Consider the following 19296-nt stretch of genomic DNA (forward strand, 5'->3'; position numbering starts at 1 on the left):
GAACAGGCAGTTCGCTGACAATGTCAATGTTTTAGTCACCTTTATACTCTAAGGCCTCAGCTACTGAACAAAAATCAAGGGTCATGAAAAGTATACATATTTGCCAGTTAGATGCTTAAATCATTTCAGATTTCTTTTCCCTTCCTTTCTTCTTTTGGTATAAACAGGATCCAACATAGCTCCACCCGGTCTACAACTCCTGACCCTGCCTCACCTCCCAAGTGTTAAGACTACCAGGATGAAGCACCAACCCTGGCTCTAACTTCAAATTTTTCAATGTAACCAAAAAAGAATCATTAGGTTAAGAGAACATTGAAGAGAACTTACTGTTTATTGTTATCAATTACAAAGTTAATTTTATCTCCAGTTTCCAGTTGAACATTCCCTTCCACGTCTTCTGAGGTGTAAGTCAGATAAAATACTTCCTGTGAATTAACAAGCTATTATTATAATCTGAACAGGATGCACATTTATTGTACAATGTGATTTACTTAAATACTTCTTATACTGGCATTATAAAGCCAAAATTCTTAAAATTATATGCAGTATGACAAGTTGTCTTATTCATAAACACACTTCCCCTCCATGGTGCTGATGACTTCTGTGAGTCCACAGCTGAGCAGCAATCCAAGTTCAAAAAGCTTACACACGTGGAAGCATTTGCCCAGAGACTGTAGTTACATTTCAAAAAGACAATTTTTACATAGGCATTCCAAATAAAAAAACTGCAGTTAGTGCTTAAAGGGAACCAGAAATAAATCCCACCTCCCCACAACCCACCAAAAAGTGATTTAAAGGAGCATTTCACCTTAATGTTCTAACTAAGGTCACACTTGGGCAAGCTAACACACTTGGAAGTCCTATGGATTTTTTTTCTTTAAAAATAAGTTTATTATGCTGCACTTGAAGCCTCTTAAACCCAAATTTAAAAATGATTTTAGCAACTAGCTTACGTTCTCTACTTTGAATTTTAAAGTACGCTTATAGATCACATGATGGATCAGGCAAAGTTTAAGAAAAATACACAAGTTTACCCCATTACGTTCGTAGCATACACTCCCTGTTGGACTCTGACCCGGGGCAGCTGGAGATTTACTCTCTAAGTTGTGAGGAACAGCGCACACAACCTACCAGTCAAAAAAAAAAAAATTTCCATTGCTAATCATTTCAGGAGCGGCACTGTGCAATATAAACTGAGTTCTAATATCTACACTACACACAGGGATGCATTTCAATAGGATCCACAAGAGGATGTCATGCTGCCAAGTTTCAAACTTACAGTATGCAAACTGACTGTAAGCAAAGACTTAGGGTTATGCATAAAACCCAAATTGAGTCTCGACCATGTTTTTATTTCAGGTCAAGAAATGCCAGTGCTTCTGATCTAATTTTAAAAGTTATTTTTATATACTAGAGCTCTCTCCGTGCAAACTGAGGCGGCAGGGGACAATCTTCCTTTTCTAATGTGAAAGATATGCAAATATGGGGCCCTAAGGCAATATAAAATATCAAAGTCACTAACTTGTCCATTCATTCGTTCTTCTGGATGTATTTCTGGTTTTATCTTCACCAATTTAATAGCAATAGGCTTCCCAGTCCGCCGGTCAGATGATACTTCAAATTCAACATCATCTAAAATAAAGAATGTGTTATGTTTGTTGGACTAATGCTTGAAAAATGGCATCTTGCGTCTGAACTACTTTAAGGTAATATTTGAGTTGCCTTAAACCAGTGGTTCTCAAAGTGTGGTTCCTAGGCCAGAAGCATCAACATTACCTGAGAACTTAGGAGACCATGCAAATTCTTGAGCCTCACTTCAGACCTAGGTAAAGACAAATTCTGGGGAATCAAATACAGTGTGTATTTTCAGCAAGCCTTCCAAGGGACTCCGATATACAAGAGCATTTCAGAGTCAGTGCCTTAGACTGAGATAACTATTTATCAAGTCCTAGTTTTCATGGTATTTACACACATTAAAAATGAGGTGACAGCCTTTAATCCCAGCATCCAGGAGGCAGAGACAGAAGATTTCTGTGAGTTCAAGGCCAGCCTGGTCTACAGAGTAAGTTCTAGGACAGCCAAAGCTACAGAGAAACCTTGTCTTAAAAAAACAAAAGAATATACAAGATTATAGGATTTGGAAAACTTTTAAACTTCTCCACACTTTGGCTTCCTTATCTATAAAAAGAGAACAATTTCTAACATAGAAGATCCCTGAGAGGACTAAACAAAATAATGCTATTCATTCTCAAGTCTTTTTTATGTGTATGATAGCTTTGCATGTATGCATGCATGCATGTATACACGTGGACCACTACATTTTATGTGCCTGGTGCTCACAAAGGTCAGAAGAGGCCATCTAAACCCCTCAACTGAGTATGAACTGAGGTATGGGTACGAAGAACTAAATTCAGGGCCTATGCAAGAGCATCAAGTATTTAACTGCTTGTGGCACCCTTCTAGCCTCTTGGTTTTTTTTTTTTTTAATTTAATGTATATGATTACTCTATCTGCATATACACCTGTGTGCCAGAAGATGGGAACAGATCCTAGTATAGATGACCGTGAGCCACCATATGGTTACTGGGAATTGGACTCAGGACTTCTGGAAGACAAGACAATGCTCTTGGCGGTGAGCCATCTCTCCAACCTGCTGGTTTTGTTTTTTTAAAAGAGAAACCATGTAAGTTCATTCCCTTAAATCTTCCAAGTATGTAAAGTAAAATACTAAAATATTTATCTTTTTACCATTTAAGTTTTTCAGATCTCAGAAAGACTCCACCATAGCAAAAATTAAGATACACGTTTCAATAGTTAGGTTAACTAAAATGTTCATCTTTTCTGGCTTGTAACACCCCAGAAAGCACTATCAAGAACAAGTAGACACTCAGTAGGGAGTTCAAAGGTGAGCTGACAGATTACCTCCTACTTTTAAGTCCTGGAGGTTGCCATTATATTGTGAACAGTGGAAGAAAAGTCTAGCTTGCCGTTCTGAACACTGAATAAATCCGTAAGAGGTCAATAGTTTTTCAATAACCCCAGTTTCACGCAGTGCTGCTGAAGTACCATTGGGGTACCCATTGTGTCCATTGTTGTGGAGAAGGTTTGGATCAAAGCTCATCTGTTTTAAAAAGAAAAAAAAAAAAAAAAAACCATCCTCAATATATACAGATCTGTCTGTAATTTATACAACACAGTAAATCTGATCAACAAACCTTTGTATTTTTGTTACTGAAAGGCAAAGAAAAGGAAGTTAAAATAGATAAAATCCACTAACACAGTTTTATTACTGAAATACTAGTTAACATTTCAGAAGAAACTATTATTTTAACTAATTGCTGTCACTAATGAAAGAATTTGCACTTAACCAAACAATTCCTACAGCTTAAGGCAAAGCAACTACATCAGTGAAAGTTCTTAACATTAACTTTAAATATTAAGACAATTTCAGAACTAAAGTAATTAATATAAAAACTAGTAATCAAGAATTACTAGATTAAGAAAATATCTTAATACTATTTGATAAGCCATGCAGGTTGAATTCATGAAGTTAGTAGAGATTAACACAATAAAATAAACTCTCTATTCAATACAACTCAAAATTAAAAACTGGCACAAAACATGCTCAAGTCCTTGAAAAAAATAACTGAAAAATTTGAATCAAAAAATCTCTAAAACTCCCAGCTAGAGTTGTCTAGCAATGGCTGGTTAGTTCCTAAGAACATTCAAGACCTTTTTGCTAAGAAAACACTGACATCTCTAGATAACACCATCTATAAACAAACAATTTAAAATCTAATAAAGCAAAGGAAACATTCTACAGTGAAAAAGACAATACTTAAAATACAATAGAATCTATTTAGGCCAAAATTTCATAAATGCTAAAAGTGAAGTACTTTGTAAATTTAAAAGCATAAAATGGAGAAAGCACCCAAGAAAGACTAGCAGAGTAATTTAGCACAGAAGTACTATCTCCAAGTCTTTACATTTACTTTTTTAAGGGTCCCTTTCACTCAAGTTATGACATCAGCATTTACATGAAATGCTGGGCAATTTTAGAAGGATATATCTTCGCTGGCCAATGTTCTTTTTATTTTATGTGAATGATGAGTATTTTGCCTGCATGTGTGTCTGTGTGCTACATATTGTCCACTGTCCATAAAGGACAAACCTGGGTCCCCTGGAAGAGCATCCAGCACTCTTAACCACTAAGCCATCTCTCCAACCCCAAGGACAAAAACTCTTTAGAGAAAACAGCTACTATGGGTAGAGGTGGAACATGACTTTAATCCCAGCATTCCAAAGGCAGAGGCAGGGAAATCTCTGAGAGAGAGCTCTAGGACAGCCAGGAGCTACACAGAGAAGCCCTGTCTCAAAAGAACAATAGACAAACAGAAAAGATAGAAGCAAAGATAAAGTTAAAGTAATACATGGAATGCTCAAAATATGCAAATCAATCCATGCCTGTTAGTAATTAAGTTCTATTTCCCTTCTACTAGACACTGTTCTGAAGTATATAAACTCAATTTTCATAGCAGCCCAGAATCCACTGGTCAACAACTCAAACCAAGGCCTACCTCCACATCATGGGCTTCGAAGTTCTCCCTAAAGACACTTGGCAATTTGATTAAAACACAAGAATCAGAGTCACTGGGAGATAAGGATCTGAAACTTTATGCTCCACTTCCAACAGGATCTAAGGCAAGCAATGAGCCATCCTTAAAAATTCTTAGAGCAAGGTCCTAAAGGTTATCTTTCAAAATTCAGAGTCAAATAATTGGAAGTTATAAACTGAGTCTGCAGGCACTTTCAACCACGTGGCCCTCAGAAGCCATGCTTAACACAATGCAAGACAAACTGCATCACTCCTTTCCTGACTTACAGATCTCTGATATGTAGGGGTCCTCTTTTGTTTTTTTGTCCAGGATGAGGTAGAAGATGAAGATAAAGGTAAAGAGAGTGAAGGAGGGGCTGCAGGAGTGGGTTGAGGATCTGATGACAAGGTAAATATGTTCTCCATGTCAATCAGCTGTGGCAACATAGCATAAAATTTAGGAAACAAAAGTCAAGCTGAAAGGTATGCCCAGATATATTAAACAATCATTATCCTGTGTTAAGTAATTTTCTAAATGTCATTAAGAACACTCTAGTGGCAGCCAGGCTGTGCTAACACAGCCCTTTAATCCCAGCTCTCTGGAGGCAGAAGCAGGTGGATCCTTCAGTTTGAGACCACCCTGGTCACAGAGCAAATTCCAAGACAGCCAGGGCTACACAGAGGAACCCTGTCCTGAAAAACAAAAACTAAACAAAAAAGAACTTTAGTGGCTAGAAAAGGAGACCACTGAACCAAATGTCTTCTCAGTGTCCAAATGATTTAAAGAGAATTTAGTCTCAATTATATCCAACGAGACTACAATTAGAAATAGAATACTGTACCTACATTTTTCCTGAGATAAAATGATTAGTTTCTATGAATATTACTGTGTATTTATAGCTCAGCTCTTACAAAGCTGATGTATCAAATAACCTTCTTAACTAACTCAAATATACTGAGAATTAAACTACAAAACTTACTAGGTTGACAGTGAAATTCTATTTCCTTATTCATCTGGTCTCAGTATACCACAGTTTAAACATACCCAGCAGAATGGCCCTAGACATTTAGCTATCTAGCTCAACTCCAGCGCAGACGCACTTTCTACAGGGTGAATCTTATATGGAAGGTACAAGCAAAGCACATAGGAGTTGCCACTTCTATTCCCAGGACTAGCTATTCAACCTCATTATGAAAGAAATGACTATTTAATGAAATCTAATGAGTATGCCAGACTTATATTAGCAGCAATTAAACACTACATATAAAATGTCCCAGAGATAATAAATTCATAATAGAATGAAGTTTAAAACAAAAGGGAAGAAAAAAGAGATAAGAATGGTAGCTCATGAGTATATTCCTTACATTTGAGAGGCTAGAGCAGAATTACTGAGTTGAAGGCCAGCATTGACTACAGTAAAATCTGTTTTACAAAAGGGGAAAATAGCACGTGCTCACACACATATACAACCCCTCAATAACAGAGGTTCTCAACCTGTGGGTTGTTTCCTCTTGGGTAGAGGGGTGTTAAATGATCCTTTCACTGGGATCTAAGACCACCCCCAAAACACATTTACATTACAATTTATAACAGTAGCAAAATTAGTTATGAAGTAGCAATGAAAAAATTTTACAGTGTGTGTGTGGGGGGGGTCACCACAACATAGCAAGTGCAAAAGTCAAGCAACCACTGCTCCAAAACAAAACAAATACTTTAAAGCATGGCAGCACATGTTTGTTAACCCCAGTACCTAGGAAGCTAAGACTTGCTTATCAAAAAACTCAGAAACAAAAGAAAATCAACCAAAAAAATTCTACCACAAAACAAACAAGTATATAGCCCATACTTATCTAGTGATGACATAAATCAATACTAACAGGTAACCTGGTTCCATTATACTGTTTATTTTTACATTATGCTCCAGATTTGCTACCACTCTTTCCAAGGCAACCACAGTAAAATTGTGCAATCTATAAATACAATTTCATAGGTTTCTCACTGATATGCAATATAATCAAATTAATTTGAGGACCATTATTCTAGGCTACTGACTTAGATCAGGAATCTCAAAGTCCTATTTATGTTTAGATGTTAGTCTTACTATATGAATTTTAAAATGAAAAGGAGGAGGAGATAGGGTTGGGCTACAGCCCATACCATCATACAGAGGTTCCACACTTTGCACTGACCCAGCAAACTCAGTGGTTTAATGACATGCAGGTATCAGAGGAGATTCCTAAGCATGGTAGTATACACCTTTAATCTCAGCACTCAGAGGCTGAGGCAGATGGAGGTCCTCCAGGGATACCTGTCTATAAGGAGAGAGGGAAGGCAGGAAGGCAGGAAGGCAGGAAGGAAGGCAGGAAGGCAGGAAGGAAAAAAGCATGGAAGGATGGCTACATAGAGCAAGGCATGTTGATACATGACTGATCTCAGTGTTTAGGAGATGCAGGTATTCAAGACCACCCTCAGCTACATATTCAGTTTGTGCTTAGTCTGGGCTACATCAGACACTGTACAAAAATGGTTTATGCTATAATAAAAAATATACTGGGACTCGAAAGTTGTCTCAGTGGTTAAGAGCATTTGTTGCTTCTACAGAGGAAGGATCTAGGTTCATTTCTAGCACCCATATGTCAGCTTACAACAATTTGCAAGTCTGGTTCTTAGGGATCTGAAATCCTCTTCTGCCCTTCTCAGTCACCAGGCATACATGTGGTACACAGACATACATGCAAACAAACTCTCACATAAAATAAAGATCCCACAGATGATAAAAAGCTAAATCCTAGCAAAAATGAAAACAGAATCTAATTGTGATTCCATGGCTCACATGTTTTTAAAGGTTTTATTCCCTATGAACGTTTGATGCATGCATGTGTACCATCTGAGTGCCTAGTACCTGAGGAGGCCAGAAAGTACAGATTTCTTAAAAGCCTATGGATTTCATATGGATGCTAGGAACTGAAGTTGGGTCCTCCACTAGAGCAGAGGGTGCTCTTAACTGTGAGTTACCCTGGAATTTCATCTGTAGACAAAGCTGGCTTCTACCTCACAGAGATCCATCTGTCTCTGCCTCCTGAGTGCTGGGATTAAGCACACCTGGCATGACTCACACTCTTAACCCATGCTGTCATATTCATCCAACCAGGACTCCAGTGCCTATGATAGATCAGCCCTGATCTAGGTCCTATTAATATACACTAGTATCTCAGACAGTTACATTTAGTTTTCCAGAGACTATCTTATCAAATGAAAAGTCAGAGCTTACCAAGTTCTAGTCATTGTAATTTTGTGCCATAATACCTGAGAAAATTGTGATCTATTCTGGTTTCTATACTACGATTCCTTTCCATGGGTTAACAAGCTCAAAGTCGGTTCTGTGTGCCTCACTTATCTTCACTTAACTTCCACTATTCCTTTCAGCTGGCTTTGAAATCAATTGTTGAGGATGATGAACTCCTGAATCTTTGTGCCTCAACCTAACTGCTAGGAGCACAGATGTACACCACCACATTAGCTCTCCTTTCAGCACCCCAAATTAGGTAGGTTTTCTGCATAGATTTGAAATAACTATTACTAAAGTATAGCTCACCATTTTTCAGTACTTGGATTAATGCAGAAAACTGATTATTTCTCTATTAGGTGCACTAAAGTTTTAGTAACTGTGCAACTTAAACAAATGTCCTTCATACAATTTCTTAACAAACCACATTAAATCCCCTCCTAACAAAACAACAAGACCCTGTAACTACTTGCCAAGTACAACCTTGAGGCCAAAGCAAGATGATCAGCTCAAAATTATACTTGGCTAGTTTGAGAGAACAGCCTGGGCTACCTGAGACCCTGTCTTAAAAAGAAAACAACAGCTGGGCGTGGGGGCACACACCTTTAATCCTAGCACTCAGGGAGGCAGAGGCAAGTGGATTGCTGTGAATTTCAGGCCAGCCTGGCATATAAAGTCCAGGATAGCCAAGGCACACAGAGAAACTCTATTTCAGAAAGAAAACAAACAAACAAGGGAAACAAAGGAAAACAAAACAAAAACAACAGGAAACCCAACTAAAAAACACTATAACCTAATTTTTTAAGTTATTAAAAATATTCTTCTATTTGCATGTGTTTGTGTCTGTGTGTGGGTATGCCACAGGTGTCTTGTTGCCTGTTATAAGCCACCTAAAGTGGAGATCAAGCTTAAATTGTTTGTACTCTTTTTATTCTAAATCCATACCCATATCAGGATGTTGGGATAGTTCAAGGTGTCATTCACATAAAAAACTTAAGAGAAAGTATCAGGCTAGCACAACTGCCTATTAGGTCTTTAAGAAAAACAGGGCACAACAGAATCTGGAACATACACCTGGAGACTATCTTAAAAATCAGTCTGTTAAATTCCTGGGTTTCCACAAATTATGGAAAGTAAACTACACTGTTGTGCTGACTTTGCACGGTAGTTTCAGATCACAAGTTTCCACTTATTATACTGCCATGCCCTTAGCAGCTATCTTGTCATCTTCTCATCCATTACAAGCTTCCATTTTTTCCTTATATTGCTCTTGAAAAATTACCTTCAGAAAAAAACAAAACAAAAACAACCAACAAACAAAACCCTCACCATTTCCTGTATTTCATTTTCTTTTGTTTATTTATTTATTTTGTTTATTTGTTTACTCGCTTTGTAGACCAGGCTGGCCTCGATTTCACAGAGATCCACTTGCCTCTGGGATTACAGGTGTGCTACATTAATAAATTCAACTTGATGTTGATTCTGAACTTTTTTTCTCATCTTTAAACAGTTTTAATCAAACTAATTCATGTGTACTTACACATGTCTCCCCACAAATCTCTTCCTAAACCTTGTTTCTTTTGTTCCTTCTATACTCATTCTTATCTATGTACTACTTTTATAAATTCTACATATAAACACCTTTAGAACCATAGGTTCCAAAGTATAATCACATATATGTGTAAAAATGCCTCTTAGTATGCTAACCTAAAAATTAAAACTAACAACACCCAGGGGTTCTGTTACATTACCAAATGTTTTCTTAACTGTACTTCTTTCATCTAAGCATTTTACAACTGTTCAATTAGAATATTAGAACACTGGCTTCACAGCCAGCATCCTCCTCGTTGGTCATATCTTGTTTCTAACTACGTACACACATATGACTCAATTTTCAGACAGCGAGGGGTACATGGGGTATATTCATCTATATATTGAAAAATGTTCACACAGCAATATTCAGAATACAAAGATTAGATCAAACTGTAGCAAATAAAATTTCTACTCTATCTCCATCTCTGTAATTCTTATCAGTGAAATAAAGTACGAAAGTGGAGAACTTGAGTTTTTCACAACCACCAGCACCTTACATTACAGTCTTGCTGTTACCCATGCAGTCTTCAAGTTGTGGGCTCAGGTCTTGCCTCAACCCCCCAAGAAACTGGGACTAGAAGCACATGTACCTCACGGACTCTTCCTTTAGTTTAGCTTTAGTTTGAGGTGGGCATCTTCATCTAGCCCGGCAGAACAAAGCAATAGCCTAAATGTATTCTTTAAAACCAGGAAGTAAAAGACAAAAGCCGTGCTAGAACAGTCATCTTAAAAGTGTTCATGGAGATAAATATGCAGGTGTCAGTTAGGAAACAAAATGAGAGCCAGGCAGTGGTGCACACCTTTCCTCTCAGCTCTATATTTGAAGCCAGCCTAGTCGAGAGAGTTTCAAGACACCCAAAGCCACATACCCCACACCCATCTTGGAAAACAAAAACAATAAACAAACCAGCCAACCATAGGGGGCTAAGAGCACTTGATGGTTTTGTTAAGGACACAAGTTCCCAGCACCCACATGGTAGGCAGTTCATCCATTTGTAACTCAAGGTCCAGGAGATCCAATGCCTCTTCTGGCCTCTGAAGGATCCTGAAAGCACAAGGTGCACAAACGCAAGTACACTCAGGCACACACTCAATATGCATAAAATAGATAAAAAGAAAGTGCTCCTCTACAATCCATCTGTGTGCTTCTTAAAATGGATGTGACAAACTATTTCCATTCAATTTCATCTACAACAGCTTTTAAAAACTGGCTGTTGACTTTTTTTTGAGACAGGGTTTCTCTGTGGAGTCTTGGCTGTTCTGGACTATGCCTCCCCAAGTGCTGGGATTACAGGCATGCACCACTGCACCCAGTTAGTTTGTTGACTTTTTGAAATCACCTTCCTGTGTTGCTTTCCTATGTATTTCTGCTGTTCTTTAATGTTCTCTTCACAGTATTTCATTTACTACTTATAATGCAAGGATCCTGATTCCAATCTAAATTCTAAGACCTTATATTTTAGAAAATCTAAAAACTAAAACAGAAAACAAAAACAATGCACTGCTTTTCATAACCCTAGTGTCTTCAAATAACCAACACTCCATACTAGCAGTCTTTGGCTTTTTTTTTGGCTTCTAAAAAACAATAGGTCCCCATTTCAACAAGCCCTGACCCAAACTTTGCATTTCGGCGAATAATGTTCTTTCTAGTTTGGACAACTGGATTAAGAGAGGCTGTTCTCCCTAGGCTTATCTTCACATTGAACCTGATACAAGATCCTTTTACCATTAGAACCCACTGTCTGCTAGTTCTCCACCTATACACGAATCTTTATCTTAACTGCCTAATCTTTCTCTCGGCAGAGCTTCTTATCTTAAATGAATTTAAAGAATTAAGTCATCTTGCCTTTGAAAAACAAAATCCAGTAAACTGCTAATATCCACATACAGAGCCAATATACTGTAACTTTCAGAACTTGGCTCTGAAAAGCTTCCCTGTCCAGTCTCTCTGGACACCTCACAAAACTGTACTGTTTTGCCTGAACTGGTCAGTATAGCCCTGTGCTCCCTTCCAGGCCTCCTAGAGTCTGAGAAAAGTTATTTCTGTACTCAGCAGATTATTTCCTCCTGATGAGTTGCTCCGTCCAGACAGCCCCCGAGAGAACTGTTCCTTAGCTATACTCTTATCACGAGTACCTTCTCTTTTAGTTTGCATTTAACAGTGATATTCTGTAATACTCTAAATTTATTCACCACCATACTCTGGCACTAGCAATGCATGACAACTCATCTATATACTACCGTGCAGCCTTTATATTCTTAACCAATGAAAACAGAAACCTACCTCGCAGTGATAATCAAATATTGCACTTTCAGTAGTATTTGCTGACTCTTCGTTTTCAGCACAAGTTCCAAAAGATGAAAGTTGCTAGTATTTAAAAAAAAGAAAAGAAAAAAAAAAAAGGAAAAAAAAGAAAAGAAAGAAAAAGAAAAAAGGAAAGAAAAAAAGAGAGCGAGAGGAAATGATCTGCCAAGCTAATAAAGACTACAACTGCTGCTGCACCGGGCAGTCTCGCAGCACAGCACTGAAGAAAACAAAGACTACTAGCAGCGTTGGGAAGTGCTCTTTCAAAGCTGTTGAGTAGGCACAAACTTCTTGTTTCAGATCAAGTGTTGTGTCTTCAACTTGTGTACTCTTCTTTGGTGTTGCTGGTTGTTGCGGTGTGTTCCTTGCCTGATCTGAACTTGAAGCAGCAGTTTCAGGTGGTAAAGTCTGTTCCGTTACACTTCATACTAGAGGCAGAAACAAAGGCAAGGTGCAACTATTAGAGAACCAGGGGCAGAGGCTGGGAGGCTCAGAATCACTGTCCAGTGACCACAGAACTTGGATGTGCTCAGGTGGGTACAGCCTACACTACATCCTCTGTGAAAAGCCCAAATTATCCCAAAGTCCTACTTAAGGTCAACATCACCTGCACACTATACAATATGGTATTCGGCTAGCACAAGCACCTTACAGACATCTAGCAGTGTGCCAGGTTTAATGGAAAACATAAAGTAACTCCCCACTGGAGAAAACTAAAATACAGAACACAAAATTCTGCTGCTAGGACACCACCTGGGGTTGCATGTCACACACTACCCTAGAAGGCACACTCCATTCACCACTGTACAAAAAGCAAAGCAACACAGCAAACACACAACTAAAAAGACAACGAAAACCCTGAAAAGAACATCAAAACTAAGAGAAAAAGAACAAGTATCCTTTGCGTAAGTATCACCCAAGACAAGCTTGAATAACCACAAAATTCTAAGTTCTCTGAAAATAGGAGCAGGGCGAAGTGGCACATGCCTTTAATCCCAGCACTCTGAGAGGCAGAGGCAGGCGGATCTATGTGAATTCGAGGCCAGCCTGGTCTACAAAGTGAATCCAGGACAGCCAAGGCTAAATAGAGAACCCTGTCTTGAGAAAAAAGACAAGGTCTCTCTGCGTAGCCCTGGCTGTCTTAGACCTGTGTAAACCAGGCTGGCCTCAAACTCAGAGACCCACCTGCCTCTGCCTCCTGAGTGCAAAACTTAAAAGGTATGGGCACCCATGGAATTTTTTCCCCAAGACAGTTCTCTCACGGAATTTTTAGGACTTGCTTCAAGCCAACTTCTCTGGCATGGAGTGACAAGTATGGTATATTTTGAATGAATGAATATATAAATATATTCATATATAAATATATAAATGAATACATCAGCCTGGATAGAAGAGAAGGTCAGAGAGGGAAGATCCACTGTGTGACACCTGCAACAGAACCAGATTATGAGAAGCAGCTCCTGTCCCTGACAGACCACCACGGCACAAGCACCGAGCGAGGCACATTTGTGTGGCCACATATACACAAAATAAAGCCCAATTAAAAAAAAAAAATGCCACAAATCATTGAGATGGTTCAGAATGGAAAGACTTTCCCCAGGACCCATGAAGTGGAAGTGAACCGACTTGGCAAACTCTTCTTTGACATCTGTCTTACACAATTGTGTACTTGTATACATATAAATTCAAGTAAAAAAAAAAAAGGGAAAACAACGTTATTATTTTAGGTAAGGCTTTTCCTATGTTGGTCTTGAATTCTTGGCCCCAGGAAATCCTCCCCCAACCTCACTTGCCATGGTGCCAGGGCTATAGGTGCACATTACATTTGGCAATTGTTTCATATGTAAAGAAAAAAAGGCAGACAAGCTGAGAGATTAATATTTTCATTTGAAAAACAACACAAGCCTGGAGAGGTGGTGCACTGCTGTAATCCTAGCACTTGGGAAGACAGAGGGAGGTGGATCTCTGTGAATTCAAGGCCAGCTTGGTCTACTAAGTGTGCCCAGGACAGCCAAGGTTCGAAGAGAAACCGTTTTAGGGTGGGGGGAAAAAGCATCACAAAGAAGAATGGTGACAGGCTGGTAAGATGGCTTGCTAAATAAAGGTATTTATTTGGTAAGATTAATCCCTGGGACCCATGTAAATGTAAACAGAGCAAAAAAAACCCAAAGTTGTCTTCTGATTTCCACACCTGCACGTTGGCACACTCATAATCAAATACAAACTAATTAGGAAAACAAGAACGACTACAAGGTGACCTAGATGTGGTGGGATATGCTCACAATTCCAGGACACCCTGGACCACATAGCAAGACCCTGTCTCAAAAAACAAAGGCTGGACACAATGAAGCATGCCTTTAATACTAATACTAGGGAAGCAGAGGAAGATAGATCTCTGAGTTCAAGGCCAGCATGGTCTCAGAACAAGTTCTAGGACAGCCAGGCTACACAGAAAAACCACCCCCAATAAAATAAAATAAAAATGAAATGCTAAAAAAATCTGGGTGTGGAGGTCCAAGCCTGTAATCCCAGCACTCAGGGAGGCAGAGGCAGGGGAATCCCTTAGAGTTCTAGGCCAACCAGGTCTAGAATTCTAGGACAGCCAAATCTACACAGAGAAACCCTGTCTCAAAAAAAAAAAAAAAAACAAAACAAAACCCAAAGCTTTAAATAATAATATCAATTGCCAGGTTGTCCGATCTGCGTTCAGAAGGTCTACAGATGAGGTTTCTGGACAAAACAACAACAACAAAAACAAAACCAAAACTGTCTTTAAAAAACCAAAATAAGTAAACAAACAAACAATAAAATTAAAATCTAAGTCATCATCTATTAAGGGAAACAAAAAATTGATGCAACCATCCCTGTGTGTATGTTTAGTAGTAACAACTGTGCTGAGCTGTTAATGACCTGGATACTAAGGACATTTAAAATTCTATATCTAGCATGTAACTGCTGCTAAATACAACTCAGAGGCTGAAGAAATTATTATCCAACAGAACCCAACTCTATGCTGTATCTCATTTTTGAGACATTCTGAAGCTCAAACAGCCTTTTCTTCTGAGTATTGGGGGCTAAACCAAGGACTTTGAGCACACCAGCCAAACTCTAAGCTACCTACATTTAGAATTTAAGTCTTTCTGCCCATCGTGACAATGTATACATTTAATCTGAGCACACAGGAGACAGAGGTAATAGGATCTCTGTGAGTTCAGGCCAGCCTGGTCTGCAAATCAGTTCCAGGCCAGCCAGTGCTACACAGATAAAGAGTCTCAAAAAACTAAAGGGTGGGAGGATTTTTTTCTAGAAATCACACTAAAGTCAAAGCAAACAAATTTAACTTATCTAATTTAATTATTCAAAATGTTAATGTACAAATGTAACTGACCTAATAAATCACGATTCTTAAATTTTTTGAAATTAGTGTTACTTTATAATCACAATGTATTTCAATTAAACTTATTTTGTTTTTTTGTTTTTTCCCCCAGGCAGCATTTCTCTGTATAGTCCCAGAACTCCCTCTGTAGACCTGGCTGGCCTCAAACTCAGATCCACCTGCCTCTGCCTGCTGGAATCAAAGGTATGCACAGCCACGCCCAGCTCTCAAGTCGCATTTAAAAATGTATATTTAATAGCAACATCTAGCTTAGTGGCATTGAAGAATAAGCCCATCAACTGAGAAGGAAAAGCATGTCTTATAATACATAAGTAAGCTTACTGGGCAAAGATTTCACCTAATAAAAGGAGGCAACATCCAGCAGACTTACTCACTGGCTGGTGGTTACCCAGTTGGAGAAACAGAAATGCAATATATTTTCTGTAGCTTCAAACCAATAGGTAGTTTACCTGTGCAATATTGGGAAATAGCAGATGAATTTAAACTTTATATTAATGCTGTATCTTAGCATAAAAAGACACTAAATATTTCTAAAGTTTTTTATTGTTTTGTTTTAAATTATGTACTACCACATTCAAGCAGAAGATTTTTAATGCAAAACAAAGGGAATTATAAATCCTGGGGAAAGGTACTTCAAAACAAAAAGTGCTGGGGCTGGAGAGATTGCTCATAGGTCAAGAGCATTGGCTTGCTATTCCAGAGGTCCTGAGTTCAATTACCAGCAACCACATGGTGGCTCACAACCATCTATAACAAGATCTGGTGCCCTCTTCTGGCATGCAGGAAGAGCACTGTATACATAATAAATAAATCTTAAAAAAAAAAAAAAAAAAAAAAAGAAGTGCCTTACAGGTGGTGGCACACACCTTTAAGACTCAGGAGATAGAATCTCTCTAACTTAAGGCCAGACTTGTCTACAGTGAGACCCTGTCTCAGAATAATGGGATTCAAGAAAACACAAGTCATACCAGGCAGTGGAAACACACTCTTTTAGTCCTGGCACTCAAGAGACAGGATGGGTGGAAATGAGTTCAAGGGCAGCTCTGGTCTACAAAGCTAGTTCCAAGGCTACACAGGAACCTCTATCTTGAAAAAACTTAGACGGAAAATAACTCTCAGCTCACCCCAGTACAGCAGTCTCACCGTGTACACCACTCCCATTAACTGAACTTTTATAGCTGCGACCACTGCATAAAATCCTGAATTTGTTAGGTCTCCCTATGTAGCCGAGAATGGTTTCCAACTCACGATCTTCCTGTCCAACCCTCCCAACTACTCAAACAGTGTTTGGGTAAAACATCTCAAAATGGTTCTCCCTTTGTTTTCAGAAAAGCTTCAAAAGGCACAATTCTGTGTCTTACAAAATAGCAACATTTCTACTTTATCTTGCAACACAGTCCTAATATTTTACTACTGAAAACTTCATCCAAGAGAAACTTACATGTTTCAACTACTTTGCTGAAAAAAAAAAAAAAAAAAAGATCAGCCCTCACAGGAATGTACTTACGCTTAATGAACTATAGGCTTCTAAAGGTCAAAACAAAACAATGACTGAGGGGTATACCTGAAGGTGTGTATGGGTGAAAGCAAAAGAAAAACAAACCAATTTTCACTTCCTGGAAACCTGCCACATTCTCAATCATTCTTTTAAAGGTTACACTTAAGTCAGAACTTATTTACAAAAAAAGAAAACCTATCTTCTGTGATTCAAATACTTTGCTTTTCAACTCAGCTGCTATAAATACTCATCATGATGGTGAACATCCAGAGCAGCTGCAAAATCCATCTACTTTTTTTTTAATCTCAGTTCTAAGACTAAAAAGAAACAAGACTATTATATCTAAGGTTTTTTTGTTTTGTGTTTTTTTTTTTGTTTTTTGAGACAGGGTTTCTCTGTGTAGCCTTGGCTGTCCTGGAACTTTCTCTGCATACCAGGCTGGAACTCAGAGATTCCCCTGCTTCTGCCTCCCAAGTGCTGGGACTAATCCCCTAAACTTTATGACTCATATATTCGTGGATGTTTATGTACATAATCCTCTTCTTATACACATTAATAATCATACTGCACGTCAAGTTAATACTGAGTACCTTCTAGTACCTCAAAATGAAATAGATCCAAGCATGGTGTTACAGCATGCTTTTAATCCCAGCACTTGGTAGGCAGAGACAACTGTTAGTGATCTCTGTGACTTTTAAGGCCAGCCTGGTCTACAGAGTTAGTTCTAAGGCCAGCCAAGGCTACACAATGAGAACGTATCTTTAAAAAAAAAAAGACCGAGCATTTTGCAGCTTTATTTAATGCCCTATATTTTGGAAACTACTCTTTAAAAACGTAGGTTGGAACAAGCAGTCCAAAGGTTGGACAGCCGGTTCAAAGCCAGCCTAGGTTACATAGTTCAAGGCCAACTTGAGCTGCATAACCAGTCTCAATAAAGAAAAACAAACTTGGCAGCTCTGTGAACTGCAAGTTCAAAGCAGCCTAACATAATTTAGTTGTCCAAACTCTAACACGTTGGTCTCTGTTTGTTCCTTTCAACTGCTTAAGCAGCACTATTTTTTGCTGTTGTTCATTTTAGTTGCGGAACACGGAAACTAAGTGGCCTAATAATGTTCAGATTGTTTTCTTCAGCGGGAAGTCTTGTTTTATAGGGAGGACTCTCCGCTCACCTGTGAGTCACGTTGGAGACCAGCCACATAGGTGTTTCTAAGGTTAACTCTTTAAAGCAATGGAACCGTAGCGCTACGATTTCGTATGGCTGAAACGTTCCATGGCAAAAATCCTACCATTTGATCTGGGACTGGGGCTCGACAACTACACACATGACAAAGCCAAGCCATTCATTACACAATGTAGGCCAGCGCTTGCACCACGGCATCACGGAACTCTCATAACGCATACCATTTACCCCAGACAGAAGGGTGGGAGACACGTGCCTAGAATGGGACCCAGCTCCCTTTTCAAATGTCAAGGGGCAGTTAGGTGCGGAGCCCCAACCGTAAGCGACTGTGAGTGAAGATGTCAATTCTGCCGCCCTAGGGTCAGACGCGGCTGGGAAGAAAGGAGGTATCCCTAGACAGTTTCCCTACAAGGACCAGGCTCTCAACCCACACACAAAGAAGGCGCCACTGCCGCACTGCGCTGTGGTAGTCGTAGTCGTATCCCCAGAGCAAGTGACGGCCGAGAAAGACAAGGTCCTGAAAAAAGAAGTAGGCCCTTCACCCCGGCCTCTTCCAGCTGCACACAAAGGACCGCGCCACCACCCCCTCACCCCTCCCGCCGGGACTTGTAGTTCCCTTTCCCCTAGCCAAGCCGCAGAGGGGGAAGAAGACAGACTACAGCTCCCGGCAGCCTCCGCGCCACAGCCCCGCACCCTCTGCCTCCATCTTGGCTGCGGTCGGAGCCTCCATTTTCGCTCCCTCCCCCCACTTCAGTCACCACCACCACTACCACCACCAGCACTACGCGCGCCTCCTGGCCTCAACTCCTCACTCAGGCTCCGCGGCCTGCCCTGAGGCCGAGAGACGGTTGGACCGGGGACGAATAAGGAAGCCTGGAGTAGGAACTCACACTGGGATCTCCCCTACTCGGAATTCTAGGAGTGCCCACCTTGACACTCAAAAGTCTCTCCCGTTCGTCTGGGTCTCCTCACCCGTCCTTAGCCTGGCTTCTTGCTACCCACAACTGGACACGGAGGTCGTACTCACCCCAACAGCTCAGCGCCCCCTCTCCAGCGCCGCCATAAGCAGCACGGCCCGGTACGTAGGAATAAATCTCGCTTCTCTCGCGAGAGTTGCAGGCTCCGAGCGCGTGCACGGGAAGGTGGGGGCGTGCTCTTAGTACGCCTGCGCGCAAGGCCTGAGTGACGCCAGCCAGTGACCTGCGTTTATCCAACAAGCAAGATGGTGACTGTTCTTTTATACTCTCACCCCTGAGCGCTGCCAGAAGCGATCTCGGCATTTACTGACTCCGCTGGGACGCTGGGGGCGGAGTGGTGTCACCGGCCTTCGCGAGCCCAGATGTTTTAGGCAGCGAGGCTTGAGTAAACCTTGAGCAGGAACAGTTCTGAGGGCAGAACCGGGAATGTAGTGAAAAAAGATTTCACTTTTCTCAGCAATAATC

General features: G+C 40.0%; 1 protein-coding gene across 2 annotated transcripts in view; it reads right to left on the reverse strand.

Moving 5' to 3' along the window:
• Window positions 1–19036, reverse strand: part of Csde1 (cold shock domain containing E1) — a 35547-nt gene extending 16511 nt beyond the window's left edge. The window contains exons 1-6 of one of the 2 annotated variants that reach the window (XM_021653347.2): window positions 18882–19036; window positions 11759–12207; window positions 2923–3121; window positions 1523–1632; window positions 1035–1127; window positions 328–425 (exon numbers count right to left, since the gene is read on the reverse strand). In XM_021653347.2, coding sequence (XP_021509022.1) covers window positions 328–425; window positions 1035–1127; window positions 1523–1632; window positions 2923–3121 — 500 coding nt within the window. In that variant the 5' untranslated portion in view covers window positions 11759–12207; window positions 18882–19036. The remainder of the gene's footprint in view (window positions 1–327; window positions 426–1034; window positions 1128–1522; window positions 1633–2922; window positions 3122–11758; window positions 12208–18881) is intronic. The other variant, XM_021653348.2, reaches the window with a different exon arrangement.
• Between the last annotated feature and the right edge of the window lie 260 nt (window positions 19037–19296).

Source organism: Meriones unguiculatus, chromosome 10, assembly GCF_030254825.1.
Source record: "Meriones unguiculatus strain TT.TT164.6M chromosome 10, Bangor_MerUng_6.1, whole genome shotgun sequence".
Taxonomy (NCBI): Eukaryota; Metazoa; Chordata; class Mammalia; order Rodentia; family Muridae; genus Meriones; species Meriones unguiculatus.